Source organism: Drosophila elegans, unplaced genomic scaffold (assembly GCF_018152505.1).
Source record: "Drosophila elegans isolate 14027-0461.03 unplaced genomic scaffold, ASM1815250v1 contig_814, whole genome shotgun sequence".
Classification (NCBI taxonomy): domain Eukaryota; kingdom Metazoa; phylum Arthropoda; class Insecta; order Diptera; family Drosophilidae; genus Drosophila; species Drosophila elegans.
Genome location: NW_024546167.1, coordinates 12,331,435 through 12,343,739, shown reverse-complemented (window position 1 = coordinate 12,343,739; position 12,305 = coordinate 12,331,435). Strand labels below are relative to the sequence as shown.

The window sequence follows — 12,305 nt, the reverse complement described above, 5'->3', positions numbered from 1 at the left end:
CTCATTTATCCTTTTAGAAGCCATTAGTAAGTTTTTAGAATTTACTTAGAGCTTTAAATTACAAATGTACATGCGTAATTATGGTATACAAGGATCAGTTAAATAGACGCCGTCACAACTGCAGCACAACAACTTTGTCCTGGATTGGTTGGCAGAAGAGCAATATAAAAATAGTCATATATCTCACAATTCCCTAGAAATGCTCACTACAGCTCGCTTAGAATGTGGCATGGTTTCGTATAAAGTACACATCGTACTCCTTCTCGATCCACTTGATCAGCTTGTCCACGTACTTGATCACGGTGGCCTTGTCCACGACCGGTTCGAAAACGGCGTACAGTTCGTAGGTTCCGGTGGCCCAGGCCAACACCACTTCGCGCTCCTTCACCTCGTAGATGAGCTTCAGTGGCCGTGATCCGTTGTGGATGCGGTGCAACAGGTCGCAGTAGATGGCCTCCAGGCGCTCCAGCTCCACGAGGGACTTGTACGGATGCCTAAGCGTGGGGCACAGCAGTTGCGCCGTACTCTTCGGCTTGTACAGAAAGTGTCGCAGTTCGGGAATTCCCACAACCTGTTGGTAGAGTTTCGAATTAAACGGCTGCTTCAGCTCCTCGTTGATGGCCTCCAAGCAATGGTTTTTCCGCAGCTTTTCCGTTATCTTCGCCTTGGCCTCTGCCAGCGTGAAGAAGGCGTCCCTGTCCACGGATAGCAGCAGCAAACAGGCTTGGCAATCATTTGCCAGATACGAAACATGCGCGTGCAGATATCCATTCATATCGAACTTGGGCAGGCAGATGGGTGACCAGTTCTCGGAGCTCTTAAACGACTCGGAGCACTCGATCAGGTTGAAGATCATTCGCAGATCAGCCGGATGTATGGAGTACTTCTTCATGCGCACCAGTGCTATGAGTTTGTTATTGGCTATCAGCACTGCAAACACCAGGTTCTTGATCTTCGAGCAGTTGCTCTGAATGGCGCTGGTGATTTGCGATCGTATCGCTGTGGGCAATGGGAAGACGAGTATGGAGTTGGTCAGAAAAGTGAAGATGTTATTCGACACTAAAAGGAAAATATATGGTAATTAATAGCATATCTTCTTTTCTTCTAAGGACTTTACCCTTGGCACTACTGCTATCATTGGCCAGCAGGTTGTAAAACAATCGTTCGCTGCCCGAGAGCAGTCTCCTCAAATCGAAGTTTTTGCGCTTCTCGAAGATCTTCGTCATGTGTGAGTACGTCAAGATGGACAGTATTTGATTGTAGACATCCCTTGGAAAGGAAATAAAACCACAATTAGTTGGCATTATTATCAGAGGTTGGAAATATGACTCACCCCAGTTGCAGTTGTAGCTGCTGGACACTCATTTTGCTCCTGGTGGCGGCCACCAGGATGAGTGAGCTGCGCTGCATGAAGGCGAACTTGATGCCTGCCGCATGAATGGACGTGATGGCATCCTGGCCCAGTTGGACGAAGCTTACAAGTGCCTGGATGACACCAAATAGCGTGGCCAGCTTGTCCTCATTGCCGTGGAGCGAGAATATGGGTTTGCCCGCCTCGCTGAGGATGAAGATGTGCTTCTTTTGGCCCCGCCACAAACTGTCATGCTGATAGTCGTACTCCTCCTCCAATCCGCTAATGGAGTCCTCGGTTTTGGCGCTCGTGGAGGTGCTCAGTGCCAGGGACTCCGCGGACGCAGCCAGTCCCTTTGTATGTTGTCCTGGCTCTGGACTGAGGGCACTGGTGTCCCGTGTGGCATCCAGACCATCCCTCAGCTCGGAGATAATACTATGATTCTGCTGCTCGGCCTCCTGTTCGAAATCCGCCTCCTGATAGAGACTCGTCTCCGGTTCGTTCGCATCCGGATCACCCTCTGCGTCCAAGTACTCGCTGGTGGAGTTCGTGTCCGATCTTATCGACGTCTGTTCTACTTCCATTTCGAATCTTCGTTATTTTAGTCGCTGGAACATTGCAATTTATATTGGCAAATTGCAAAAACACAAGTTTATAACTCAATCAGCGAAAGGTTCCAGCTAGCTAGTGTTTTTCAACACTGGCGGTGGAAACAGATGATGAAACTAACAGGGGTGTTCCGAAAAACTCTAGTTTAATTGTTTGTTTTCATATATCACGAGTTAAACTTAGTTTAATTAATATATATGTTGCACATTAACCCACCGTGCTCTTTTTGATACCTTTATATATTCTTAAAACTAAATTTAAAGTTTCTCAATAATATTATTAAATATTAATTTCCTGCCATCACAAATTTCTGCCAAAATGAAACCGCCTGAAATGTCTATAGACAGCGCTACCCAACACTGGGCAGCAGCTGTTCCAACAAACCAAAGAGAAGAAGAAGAACAGAGGTTATGAAAACACGAGCCGCTCCAAAATGTTGAGAAAATCGCTTAATAACCGTAAGTAATCAATAAAAACCAAGATGAAAATAAATTGTAAATGTTTCCCTTCGCCAGTGCCGCGTTTTGGCCAGATGTGCGGCCTGCCGCGACGCCTGCAGAGTACACAACCGGAGCAATCCGTCGAAACGGAGCCGGAAGACTTCGCCTTGGTCGAACAGCGGATACTGAAACATCCGGACTACTTCCAGGTGCACAACCTGTTCACCGTGCGCGACCTCTTTAACGCCCGCGTGCACTATGGCCACAAGGAGGGCTCTCTGGACGACCGGATGCGTCCGTATTTGTTCGGCAGTCGCCTGGGCCACCTAATCTTCGATCTGGACAAGACGGCGTCACACCTGCGCGATGCCCTCAACTTTGCCGCCCACATCGCTTTCCGGGACGGTATTATCCTGTTCTTCAATCGCAACGCAATGAACTCACACCTTGTGGAGCAAAAGGCCCAAGAAGCCGGGGAGTTCTCGCACACACGCTTCTGGCGCGGCGGCATCTTCACCAACGCCAATGTACAATTCGATGCCGTCACCCGGCTACCCGATCTCTGCATCTTCCTGAACACCCAGAACAACGTGATGGCCCAGCACACAGCCGTGCGAGATGCCGCCAAGATGGCCATTCCCACGATTGGAGTTGTGGATAGCAATTGCAATCCCAATTTGATCACCTACCCGGTGCCCGGCAACGATGATTCCCCGGCAGCTGTGGAACTCTACTGCAATCTGTTCAAGGAGGCCATTCTGCGTGGCAAGCGGGAACGTCGCCAGATCTTGGGCCTTCCGCCCCTGGACGAATCCCAGCCACGTCGCACTCGCACGCCCAAGAAATAGTCTTAAGTGTCAAGTTGATTTTCTGTATCAAGTTGATTTTGTTACATTTATCTGAATACAAATACCGATGCCTTCGATTCAGGATGAAGAAGAAACTGCTGACCTTGGAGCGTAAATGTGTAGACTTTTTGCAGGTGCCATGCTAGTGGATAGTGGTTAAAACCCACGCCTTGGGTTAGTTTTCGTGATCAGTTTTAGGGCGGCAGCATGGTTCCACCCTTGACAAAGTTGTTGCTGTAGTGGCTGAAGAAGGAGGGATTGGAGTTGGAGCCCGTTGCACTGATGGCTGACCCACCGGGCCAGTAGTTATTCGTCTGCGGTGGCGTGTCTGGAGGCGGCGGCGGTGGCGCCAAATGCCCAATGACTGAGAGATCCGCTCCGCCCTTAATGGCACGCCCGGTGCCGAAGAACTTCTGCATCTGCTGCTTCTTGAAGTCGTGCGCCGATTGATAGCCATTCGGTGGCTTGTCCTTGGGCAACTCCCAGGAACCGATATTGGGGGACTTGCGCAAAAACAGCTGACTTTTGTCGTTCTTATTATCCTGCTGCACCCAGCGCTCAGCGTGCTTCACCGTCAGCATCGCCTTGTGGGCGCCTATTGACTCCTCGGCCTTCTCCAGACGTTCCAGCTGATGTTCGTCCAGCTGTTCACGCGGCAGCTTGCCCAAACGCTGCACCGTTCGCTTCCAGTTGTGAAATTCGCGATTCTTGAACGGCTTCATGGCCATGCGGTACTCCTTCCACTGGCGCTGGCGCTCCTCCTTCGTACCAGGCGGCGCATCTTCCAGGGGCAGCGGTGCCTCCGGCTTCTGGATCCACTGACCGTTGACCTGCACAAAGGTGCCGCTGCGCTTGGGCTTCTTGGAGGGCTGGGCCTCTCCGTTCGATTGCGAATTGTTGCCATCACTTGACGTCGGCGGCGGAGGGGGAGGCATTAGCTTGGAATCTTTGACTTTGTTGCCGCTATTATTGGACTTGAACTTCTTGTTACTCTGTTGATTGTGTTGCTGCTGACCGCGCTCCTTGGGCACCAGGTTCCACAGGCTGGGGCACTTGGGCATGGGCGGTTGGATGGGTGGTGGTCGGTGTTGCGGCGACATCATGTCCTCCCAGAACGGAGGCGGTTGCAGTGGTCGCTGGTTCTGATTGCGTCTGGGCCCGGGGCCACACGGTGGTCCACCGAAGCCCATTGGTCCCCCAGGACCCATGGGGTGACCTCCCATTGGCGGACCACAGGGACCCGGCCCAAAGTTGCCCCCAAATCCCATGTTCATCAGCTGCATGGGAAGCGGCGGGGGTCTGCTCAGGGGTGGATAGTTATTCCTGTCCTGGTAGTCGTTTCTCGGTCCTCCGCCTCCTTGGAAATTTCTGTTGTCATTCGACGACCATTGTTTACGTCCATTATTGTTATTATTATTATTGTTGTTATAAGCACTATTGTTGTTGCTACGTTGTGGTCCGCCTTTCGATTCCGGTTTCAGCGCCTCCTTGCACTTTTTCCAATCTGCAAACGACATTGGCAGCGGCTTCTTTGGCGTTTCATCCTTGCCGGATCCTTCAGTTGTTCCCGCAGAATTCACAGGTGCCGCCTCCACGTCCTCGTTTTCGGACATTTTCGAGCAACGGCCTTAAAAATTAATATTTTAAAATTTTCCTTGAATTCGTTTTACACAATTGGAGATGGCAGAAAATATTTCATTATCTTGTGTTTGACGGGAATGGCAAAGTTTGCTATCGATATTTTTTGCGTCTTTTACCAAAGTTTCCCCTGAAATATAACAAGTTCATATTAACAAAATATTTTATTTTAAACTAACTTTTATTTCAATCCCACTGATAATCTAGATTTGTTTGTTGAAGAATTGAATATAAATAGAATGTTTTTATTAAATTAAGTAGAGAAAATTACCTTATAAACTGCTTGAACTGCTTGCCTCTACCGATAGCTGAGGCTCATCCTTAGAAATTAACGCGTTCGATAATGTGGCAACGCTCCTCGTTGAATGGCTTTTTGTGGCACGGTGGCAGCATCAAAACGATTTTAGTCGCAGTCGCAGAGATTTTGGTTTTTGGTAAGCTTTTGCATTTTAATTGAAATTATGCTGAAAAATACACCAACTTAATGAGTTTTTCAAGCGGATCTTGCAAGTGGCCATAACGCCGGAGAAGACTCGACGGGTAAAATCTAACAAAATCGGAAGTGCAAAGTCGGTCGCCAGTGAAACGCGTAGTTTGCCCCTTTTACATAGTGCCACCAAAATTTTTCTCAATTTCAGAGAGTTTTCTTTGTCGAAAACTTACTTAATTGATAAATATTTAAACGCTTATCCCGATTTTAACTAACTTTTTATTCAACGCCCAAGAGGCTCCGACTGCGCTGCCTGCGTCGACGTCGGCAGCGGCCGTTCTTGTTGTTGCTATTCTCGACATATGATTCAATAGAGCGATCGTCTCTCTCTCTCTCTCGCGCCCTCTCTCTTTCTCCTCCTCCCTCCCACGGACAATTTCAGTTTTTTGTAATATTTCTGTTAGCTGTTTTTGTTGATGTATTTGATGCTGTTGTTGTTATTGTTGTTGCTGTAGCGGCTGTAAATGATATTTTAAAAAAATGTGTTAGCATGGAGCGAAAGTCGAACTGAAACAACAACCATTAGCCACACAAATGGTCGTCCGTTTGTTGTTCCCATTTATGCAAACAATTTTCATTCATTATTTATTTCGTTTTTGGAATTCTGCCCCGATTGACTCAGTCAAAAGTCGCAAGGCGCTCGTGGGTTAATTGGTCACTAAACTAAAGATAAATCTCTGTGTTATCAGCTAAAGCCGCTTATCAAACGTGCACATTCATTAAGGCCAGAGATATAAGAGAGCTTTGCGTCGCAATACTAAAGATTCAGCCAGAAACGAGGCCAATCTCGATATCCTACAGACTAAGGGCTATACATTTAGTCTTACTTAATTGTGAAAATTATCCAATTATCCCAATTATGAGTTTTCATGTGTTAAAGTGTTGGCCTCTCTAACAAATGTCTTATAGAACACATTACCGTATAATCGCATTTAAAGTTGTTTCTCTTTAAGTTTAGTTACTTGAACTTGGCGGTTGATCGGTTATATCAAATTAATTGCAGTTATTTTAGAATTTCGAGTTTGTACAAACCAACTAAAGTAATCTTAACTTTATTGCTTCCAGGGGGAGGTGCGGAAAAACGATTCTACGATTTCTTTTTCACCAATTCTTCAACAACATTCAAACGAACGAACAAGTAACCAGACCTTATTAGCTGAAATCAGCGATACCGGACAACAGGCAGGACAACCTTTAGACATCACTGAGAGACATTATTGAATCCAACGAATCCCGAAAATGGCCCACACACACCTGGGACGCGCCGTGAAAAACATCGAGGCGCCGCGCCCACTGAAGACACAGTCGCGATCGTCGCTGAAGAACAGCTACCTGGTGATTGAGGAGCTCATCCAGCTGATAGACAGCGTCACCGTGGGCCTGCAGTCGTGCAACACCACGCCGGACTCGATCACGCTGCTGCTGCACAACCTTCGGGTGCACGGACCGCAGCTGGAGGCGGTGTCCAAGGACACGCTGGACCGGGCCTTTGTCGTTTTCCGCAACGCTTCGCAGGACGAACGGCTGAACATAACGACGCGCCTCAAGCTCCTCGAGCTGATCGAGCTGCGCGCCAAGAGCTGGGACAATGACGACACAATCGCGTACTACAAGTCCAAGCAGCATATCTCCAACGTGGAGGTGAGTCTGTCACAGAGAACCCTTAACTAAGGGCTATTGTTAATTTTTGAGCTCAATAATTTACTTTTTATCGTGTTAATTGCCTAATTTTGGGAAATTAGCAAGTAGTTGTCAATTATTTATCATATTTGATTCGATTTTTGTAATTAATTAATATTGAATTAATGAACTCCGTTTGGATGCCATGTTGAACTTAGTTCGAAATAATTAAACCTAATTCAATTAATGTTTTTTTACATTATTTACCTTTCATATCATATCAAGTTAATTAAGATTACTAAAAGTGGTTGTAAACGATGCAGCGGCAGTATTCTTATATGTCATGAATGGTTTAGATGTTGTGTATTCTTTGTATAAGGCAACCGATTCATAATTTACTATCAAACTTATCAAGAAATTGTTTTCAAATCTAATCACCATTCTCTCTTTTAGCTGCCCCCGCTGGAATATCAGTACGATGCCGGCGTGCAGCCTTTCAGCACCTCCCCCACATTCGGCGTCAGCGGCGGTGTTGGCGGAGTCAACGTTGGAGCCGCAGCCGCCGCTGCCGCCGTCTTCAATGCGGCATCTGCAGCCGCCGCCGCCCAAGCTGCGGCCATTGCGGCCGTGGGCTCACCCAACCAGCAGCACATGCTGCTGCCGCCCGGTGAGGTCATCCGCAATTCCGGAAAGTTCCCAAAACCGACCAAGATCCCCGGTAAGACGTACTGCAAGGACGAGGTCGTGATCCGCAACGCTGACTCTGGAAAAGGTGAGTATTCCGCGTTTGAGAAGTGTCCTTGAACACTGATCTTTAAATTGAACTTGATAACGTATTCCACTAATCTCGTGGCCACAAAGTCATGGGCATCAAAGGGCGACGCGTGCACATGATCGAGGAACTTAGCGAAACCATAATATCGTTTCAAAGAGGTAACCCCCAGAAAGCTGGTTTTCAATTGTCCTCACTGCACCCGCATATCATTTGGCACGCTTATTGCATTCAATTGTTTGGTGGCTTTGTACCCAAATTTACTAAAAAGAAGGATTGCATGACCCATGAATTTTTTCAATCAACCTACTCCCATTTACATTGACTAAGACACTACCATTTTTATTTAAATGCCATTATATTTATGTTTTGAAAATCTATAACCATTTTGTTATTTCAAATGTTATTGTTATTTTTATCACACGTCATATTTATAAACTTTAAATGGTTCAATTACAATTTATTAATGAATTTTTTTTCTGTTAGTCAACCCGGGCGCCAAGGAGCGTTTAGTACAGATTACTGGTCCAGCTGAGGATAAAATTAAGTGAGTAATGTAAATGTATGGAAAAAATGCATAGATGGGGCAGCAAAGAAAAATTTTTTTAAAACTCCTTTTTTAAACTTATATATTTTTTTACTTGAACACAATTTAAATTTTAAATGAATTTTTAAGAACTATTTATTGCACCGCGGCTGTACCATCATAAACGATTTCAAAAGTACGGCAACATTAGTGCTAAAAATAACAGTAAACTCTGGTTCCGATTGGCAGCCTCAAATCTAGTTAAGCTTTCACTAGAACTCTTTTATTTATTTATGCCTTCTTTTCACGACAGCTACGCCAAACAACTGATGGAGGACACCATCCGCCGGAACGCCTCACCGGTGCGCCTGGAGCCCGCCCCCGCTGCCGGAGGATCCTGCTCCTCCCTGAACTCGTCCAACTCGGATGACGCCATCGTCCAGCCGCGCACTCCTAGCGGCAGCAGTTTGGCCAACCGGCTGAGCTTCAACTCGGCGCAGAACTTCATGACCGCCACCGCTGCCGCGCAGCAGATCTCGCAGCAGGTGCACCACCACACGCAGCAGCAGCAGCAGCAGGTGCTTCACCAGACGCACCACCACCAGGCGCAGCAGCAGCAAGTCGCCGCAGCAGCAGCAGCAGCGGCACATGCTCAGGCGACAGCCGCTGCCGGTAAAGTCTTGCGTCCCAATCAGCAGCTGCTAATGCACTCATATTCCACAAACGATGCTTCCGTAGGTGAATACAAGTTCACGGTCAACGTGGGCCAGCACCTGATCAAGATCACCGGCGATTGCTGCGAACTAGTGCGCGTAAGTGGAGCCATCACTGAAATTAACATTAAACTATATTAGCTAGAATATATAGTCATTCGATTTTTAACACCCAACTTATTCCAAACAATAAGCAATTATGTTTTAAACCAGTGTACCATATGGCCTAATTTTCTAATCTTTTTTCCATATGATATAGTATACAAATAGCATACATTTATTTATTCCAAAATCATTTATCCTTTCGATTTTGATTAATTTAAAAAGAGCATTTACCTATTGGTACAAAAAAAATCATTCACTAGACCATAATTAAATTAAATATATCCCTACATATGAAAAATTAATGGTTTTCCAGGTGGCCAAACTTGTGCTCGATGACTACTTTAGCAGCTCGGAGTTTCTGGCCTCCATTGAGGCTGGCGCCGCCTTTGACGGCACTTCTCTGGTAAGCCCAGTGACCACGCCGTCGACTCCGCTTCCCGGCGCCGGACCGCCACAATTTTTACTGCCTGGAACGGACAGTGGCATTGGACTGAACTACGCCGCCGGTTCGGCAGCAAACAATAACGGCGAGGGCGACGACGAGGTGTTTTCAGAGCCCAACAATGCAGGATCGGCGGCTAACAATCAAAATGGACTGGCCAGGTCGCGTCGCAGCCACTTTTCTCGCAAGGAGTCCACACCGGAGACCAAGGGTGTTCGTGAGAAGTTTGACGTGGACGAGCTGGCTGGCCTTAATCCTTCAAAAAGCAATGCATGTAAGATTAAATCATTTATTGAGTTCTTAGTTTGAGTTCTATAAGTTTAGTTCATTTATTAATTACTTGAAATTACTTCTACAGCACGCGTATCTTACGATATTGAGCACTTGATCTACTACTCTATGAGTCCGCACGCCTGGGCCCTGCCCCTCGACTGGCAAAAGATGCAGGAGACATCGCCCTCGATTCTGCGCAACAAGGTAATTCCGCCTTTCAATGGCCCAGTCGACTTTATAGCTTACTCTACGAACCTACCCGACTCAAACACCTTCACCACTGCACCTAACTCATCAGTAAAAACCAATCCGACTGCGCCCAAAGCCATAAATGAAATAACCTCCACCCCGACCACCAACATCATGAGCACCACCGTTGGAAGCGCTGCTGTCGAGGCAGCTGCAGACAATCTCATAACCGCCACTAACAAGCAATCAAAAGGGATCGTCGTCGAGCGCGAGACCCGTCGCCTTCCCAAACCATCGGCCATGTCCGATCGGAATCTGTACAACAAGCAATTGCAAATCATATCCAATACCGTGGGTGCATCGGTTGCCCACCACGGAAAGAATCGTCCGGGTCAGCAAACATCCCAAGTGAAGGCGATTTTCCAACGCTACATCGAGGACGATGAATTTTCCCTGGCCTTAAGCGAATCCGAATCGAATAATAACCAAGCTTTTTTCTAATTTTATTTCTTGACAACTTTATTTACGTAGCCGGAATACGTATCGAATATTATTGAATCTCGGCCACAGATTGGCTATTCCTTTCGAATCATCTCAAAACAGTATTATGGTTTTATTATTTTCTATTCCAAACCACATAACTTGTCAAGTGTATTAAACGTGTAGCATGAGAAATCAGATAGACAATGAATCGAAGCAAAATCATTGTCATTATCATACAGTCATAAAGCAAAGGACATACCAACGAAACCAAACCAATTACCAAGTGAAACTATTCGCTAGTCTTAGACGTAACAATACATCTAATGCATTGAAATTAAAATGTATCTATAGGGAGAATCTGTGTTTTGGCTGTGAAACAGATTAAGTCTTCTCTAGAGTTAAACTTTAAACGCGGTTCGAACCGCTTAACCACTAACAAACAAACATTACATTCTCGAACTCACACCCACATTTACAAAGCTGTAATTAATGTTTTAATAAGACTTATAACAACTGTAACAAATCTAGTTTTAAGCGTTTTATCCCCGAACACATATTCAGTACGATTTATAAAAAAAATTCGAATAAACATTAGGGCTTTCAAAGTCCGAAACAAAGCTTGGTTGGGTTTAACTGATACTGCATACATTCTAATTTGTGTATAACCACCGAACAACCATAACATTGAATGGCTAACTCATCCAAAGCACGCTAACCACAACCACACAAAATGGCTAACTTAGGCTAATCTGTTCCATATGTACATATGTTTGTCCAAGGTAAGCTCGACCCTATTATTGACCACCTGTAACCTTTTGCCATCTACTATAAATATGTTTTTCGTTTGACAACAGGATCTGCAGGATGAGAGCCAGCGCTTCGATGGTGATAAATATCTGGCCAGCATTAAGACTGCCGTCAAGCGAGATATTGTGGCAGCCGATGATGTCGAGACCCTGGATGAATAACCCACCCACTTGAGTGGTCCAAACTGACAATATAGATAATACGCATACATTATCAGTGTCCGGGGCGGAGGGCTCAGCTCAGACAGAGCTAGACTATCCTTCAATGATTTTGGCCCTAGCCTCATCTAAAAAACGCAAAAACAAAACGACCAAAAAAAAAATATTGAAAAATCAAGCAACTCAGTGCTGAACTAACCTTAGAAATTACCAACGACATAAATCAAAACTTTCAAAATAACTAGAAAATTCAACGAAGCTCTTAGTTAAGTTCAAGCGAAATGGGAAACGAACTTCCCAATATATACTAATTTTCAAAATGCAGCTAACTGAAAAGGCTCGAAACAGTCGGCCCTAACTTTAATGGCCAATATTAAATGGAATGCATTTTTTAGTAACTCAATAGAGAATGACACATTTTTAGTTTGAAATTTGTTTCTCATCCTTCCCAAAATTTGTTTCTCCCAACCAAATAATTCTCAAAATGGAAAAAGAAATGTATTAATTCATCTATGTGTTTATTATTATTTTATTATTCTTTTGTGACTTGCTTTGAATATCATTTTTCAAGATTTGAAATTGTATTTTGTTTTCTCTAGTCTATGCATCATAGAAATTTTTATATTATTTTTGTTAAATTCTTGTGGAAATGTAACAAAACGAAATCCACACCAAAACTCTTTGAATTTCTCTTTATGCTTTAGTTAATTTATTTTATTTATTTTGTACAAATACAAATAGATTCTTCAAAAAGATATTTGCAAGGAAAATAAAATGGAATCAAGATCAAAACACTGCATATTTCACATCTACCAACTTTTACCCCAAACAACAACACGTC

At 45.0% G+C, this 12,305-nt stretch overlaps 4 protein-coding genes across 7 annotated transcripts; 2 read left to right on the top strand and 2 right to left on the bottom strand.

Annotated features, from left to right (window-relative positions):
• Nucleotides 1-27: 27 nt before the first annotated feature.
• Nucleotides 28-2,040, bottom strand: LOC108139045 (vacuolar fusion protein MON1 homolog A). Its single transcript, XM_017261662.1, has 3 exons — nucleotides 1,334-2,040; nucleotides 1,118-1,269; nucleotides 28-1,059 (listed from the first exon to the last, which is right to left on the bottom strand). Exons 1-3 carry the CDS (start codon nucleotides 1,933-1,935, stop codon nucleotides 218-220), a joined length of 1,596 nt encoding a protein of 531 aa, XP_017117151.1. The 5' UTR covers nucleotides 1,936-2,040; the 3' UTR covers nucleotides 28-217.
• A 297-nt stretch (nucleotides 2,041-2,337) lies between these two features.
• On the top strand, nucleotides 2,338-3,343 carry LOC108139004 (28S ribosomal protein S2, mitochondrial). Its single transcript, XM_017261599.1, has 2 exons — nucleotides 2,338-2,418; nucleotides 2,476-3,343. The coding sequence occupies exons 1-2, from the start codon at nucleotides 2,394-2,396 to the stop codon at nucleotides 3,246-3,248; spliced, it is 798 nt and encodes a 265-aa protein (XP_017117088.1). The 5' UTR covers nucleotides 2,338-2,393; the 3' UTR covers nucleotides 3,249-3,343.
• Nucleotides 3,263-4,961, bottom strand: LOC108139002 (uncharacterized protein DDB_G0283357). Its single transcript, XM_017261598.2, has one exon. It carries the CDS (start codon nucleotides 4,859-4,861, stop codon nucleotides 3,443-3,445), a length of 1,419 nt encoding a protein of 472 aa, XP_017117087.1. The 5' UTR covers nucleotides 4,862-4,961; the 3' UTR covers nucleotides 3,263-3,442.
• A 274-nt stretch (nucleotides 4,962-5,235) lies between these two features.
• On the top strand, nucleotides 5,236-12,256 carry LOC108138859 (eukaryotic translation initiation factor 4E-binding protein Mextli). 4 transcript variants are annotated; one of them, XM_017261380.2, is made up of 9 exons: nucleotides 5,236-5,320; nucleotides 6,442-7,017; nucleotides 7,450-7,768; nucleotides 7,858-7,929; nucleotides 8,255-8,315; nucleotides 8,608-9,106; nucleotides 9,426-9,828; nucleotides 9,913-10,031; nucleotides 11,354-12,256. In XM_017261380.2, the coding sequence occupies exons 2-9, from the start codon at nucleotides 6,616-6,618 to the stop codon at nucleotides 11,465-11,467; spliced, it is 1,989 nt and encodes a 662-aa protein (XP_017116869.1). In that variant the 5' UTR covers nucleotides 5,236-5,320; nucleotides 6,442-6,615; the 3' UTR covers nucleotides 11,468-12,256. The 4 variants fall into 4 exon arrangements, with proteins under 4 accessions (XP_017116869.1, XP_041566587.1, XP_017116872.1 ...); XM_041710653.1 differs by lacking the exon at nucleotides 5,236-5,320 and having other exon boundaries at nucleotides 8,608-8,966; nucleotides 9,033-9,106; XM_017261383.2 differs by lacking the exons at nucleotides 5,236-5,320; nucleotides 11,354-12,256 and adding an exon at nucleotides 10,126-11,116.
• The last annotated feature ends 49 nt before the right edge of the window (nucleotides 12,257-12,305 follow it).

What these genes read in the sequence shown, in the direction of transcription:
- LOC108138859 (XM_017261380.2), top strand. Translation starts at nt 6,616, where the DNA reads ATGGCCCACACACACCTGGGACGCGCCGTGAAAAACATCGAGGCGCCG. An exon ending in AGCATATCTCCAACGTGGAG is followed by an intron (nt 7,018 to 7,449) that starts GTGAGTCTGTCA and finishes TCTCTCTTTTAG; the next exon opens with CTGCCCCCGCTGGAATATCA. An exon ending in CATAATATCGTTTCAAAGAG is followed by an intron (nt 7,930 to 8,254) that starts GTAACCCCCAGA and finishes TTTTTCTGTTAG; the next exon opens with TCAACCCGGGCGCCAAGGAG.
- LOC108139045 (XM_017261662.1), bottom strand. Translation starts at nt 1,935, where the DNA reads ATGGAAGTAGAACAGACGTCGATAAGATCGGACACGAACTCCACCAGC. An exon ending in CAGCTACAACTGCAACTGGG is followed by an intron (nt 1,270 to 1,333) that starts GTGAGTCATATT and finishes TTCCTTTCCAAG; the next exon opens with GGATGTCTACAATCAAATAC. An exon ending in TGATAGCAGTAGTGCCAAGG is followed by an intron (nt 1,060 to 1,117) that starts GTAAAGTCCTTA and finishes TTTTCCTTTTAG; the next exon opens with TGTCGAATAACATCTTCACT.
- LOC108139002 (XM_017261598.2), bottom strand. Translation starts at nt 4,861, where the DNA reads ATGTCCGAAAACGAGGACGTGGAGGCGGCACCTGTGAATTCTGCGGGA.
- LOC108139004 (XM_017261599.1), top strand. Translation starts at nt 2,394, where the DNA reads ATGTTGAGAAAATCGCTTAATAACC. An exon ending in GAGAAAATCGCTTAATAACC is followed by an intron (nt 2,419 to 2,475) that starts GTAAGTAATCAA and finishes TCCCTTCGCCAG; the next exon opens with TGCCGCGTTTTGGCCAGATG.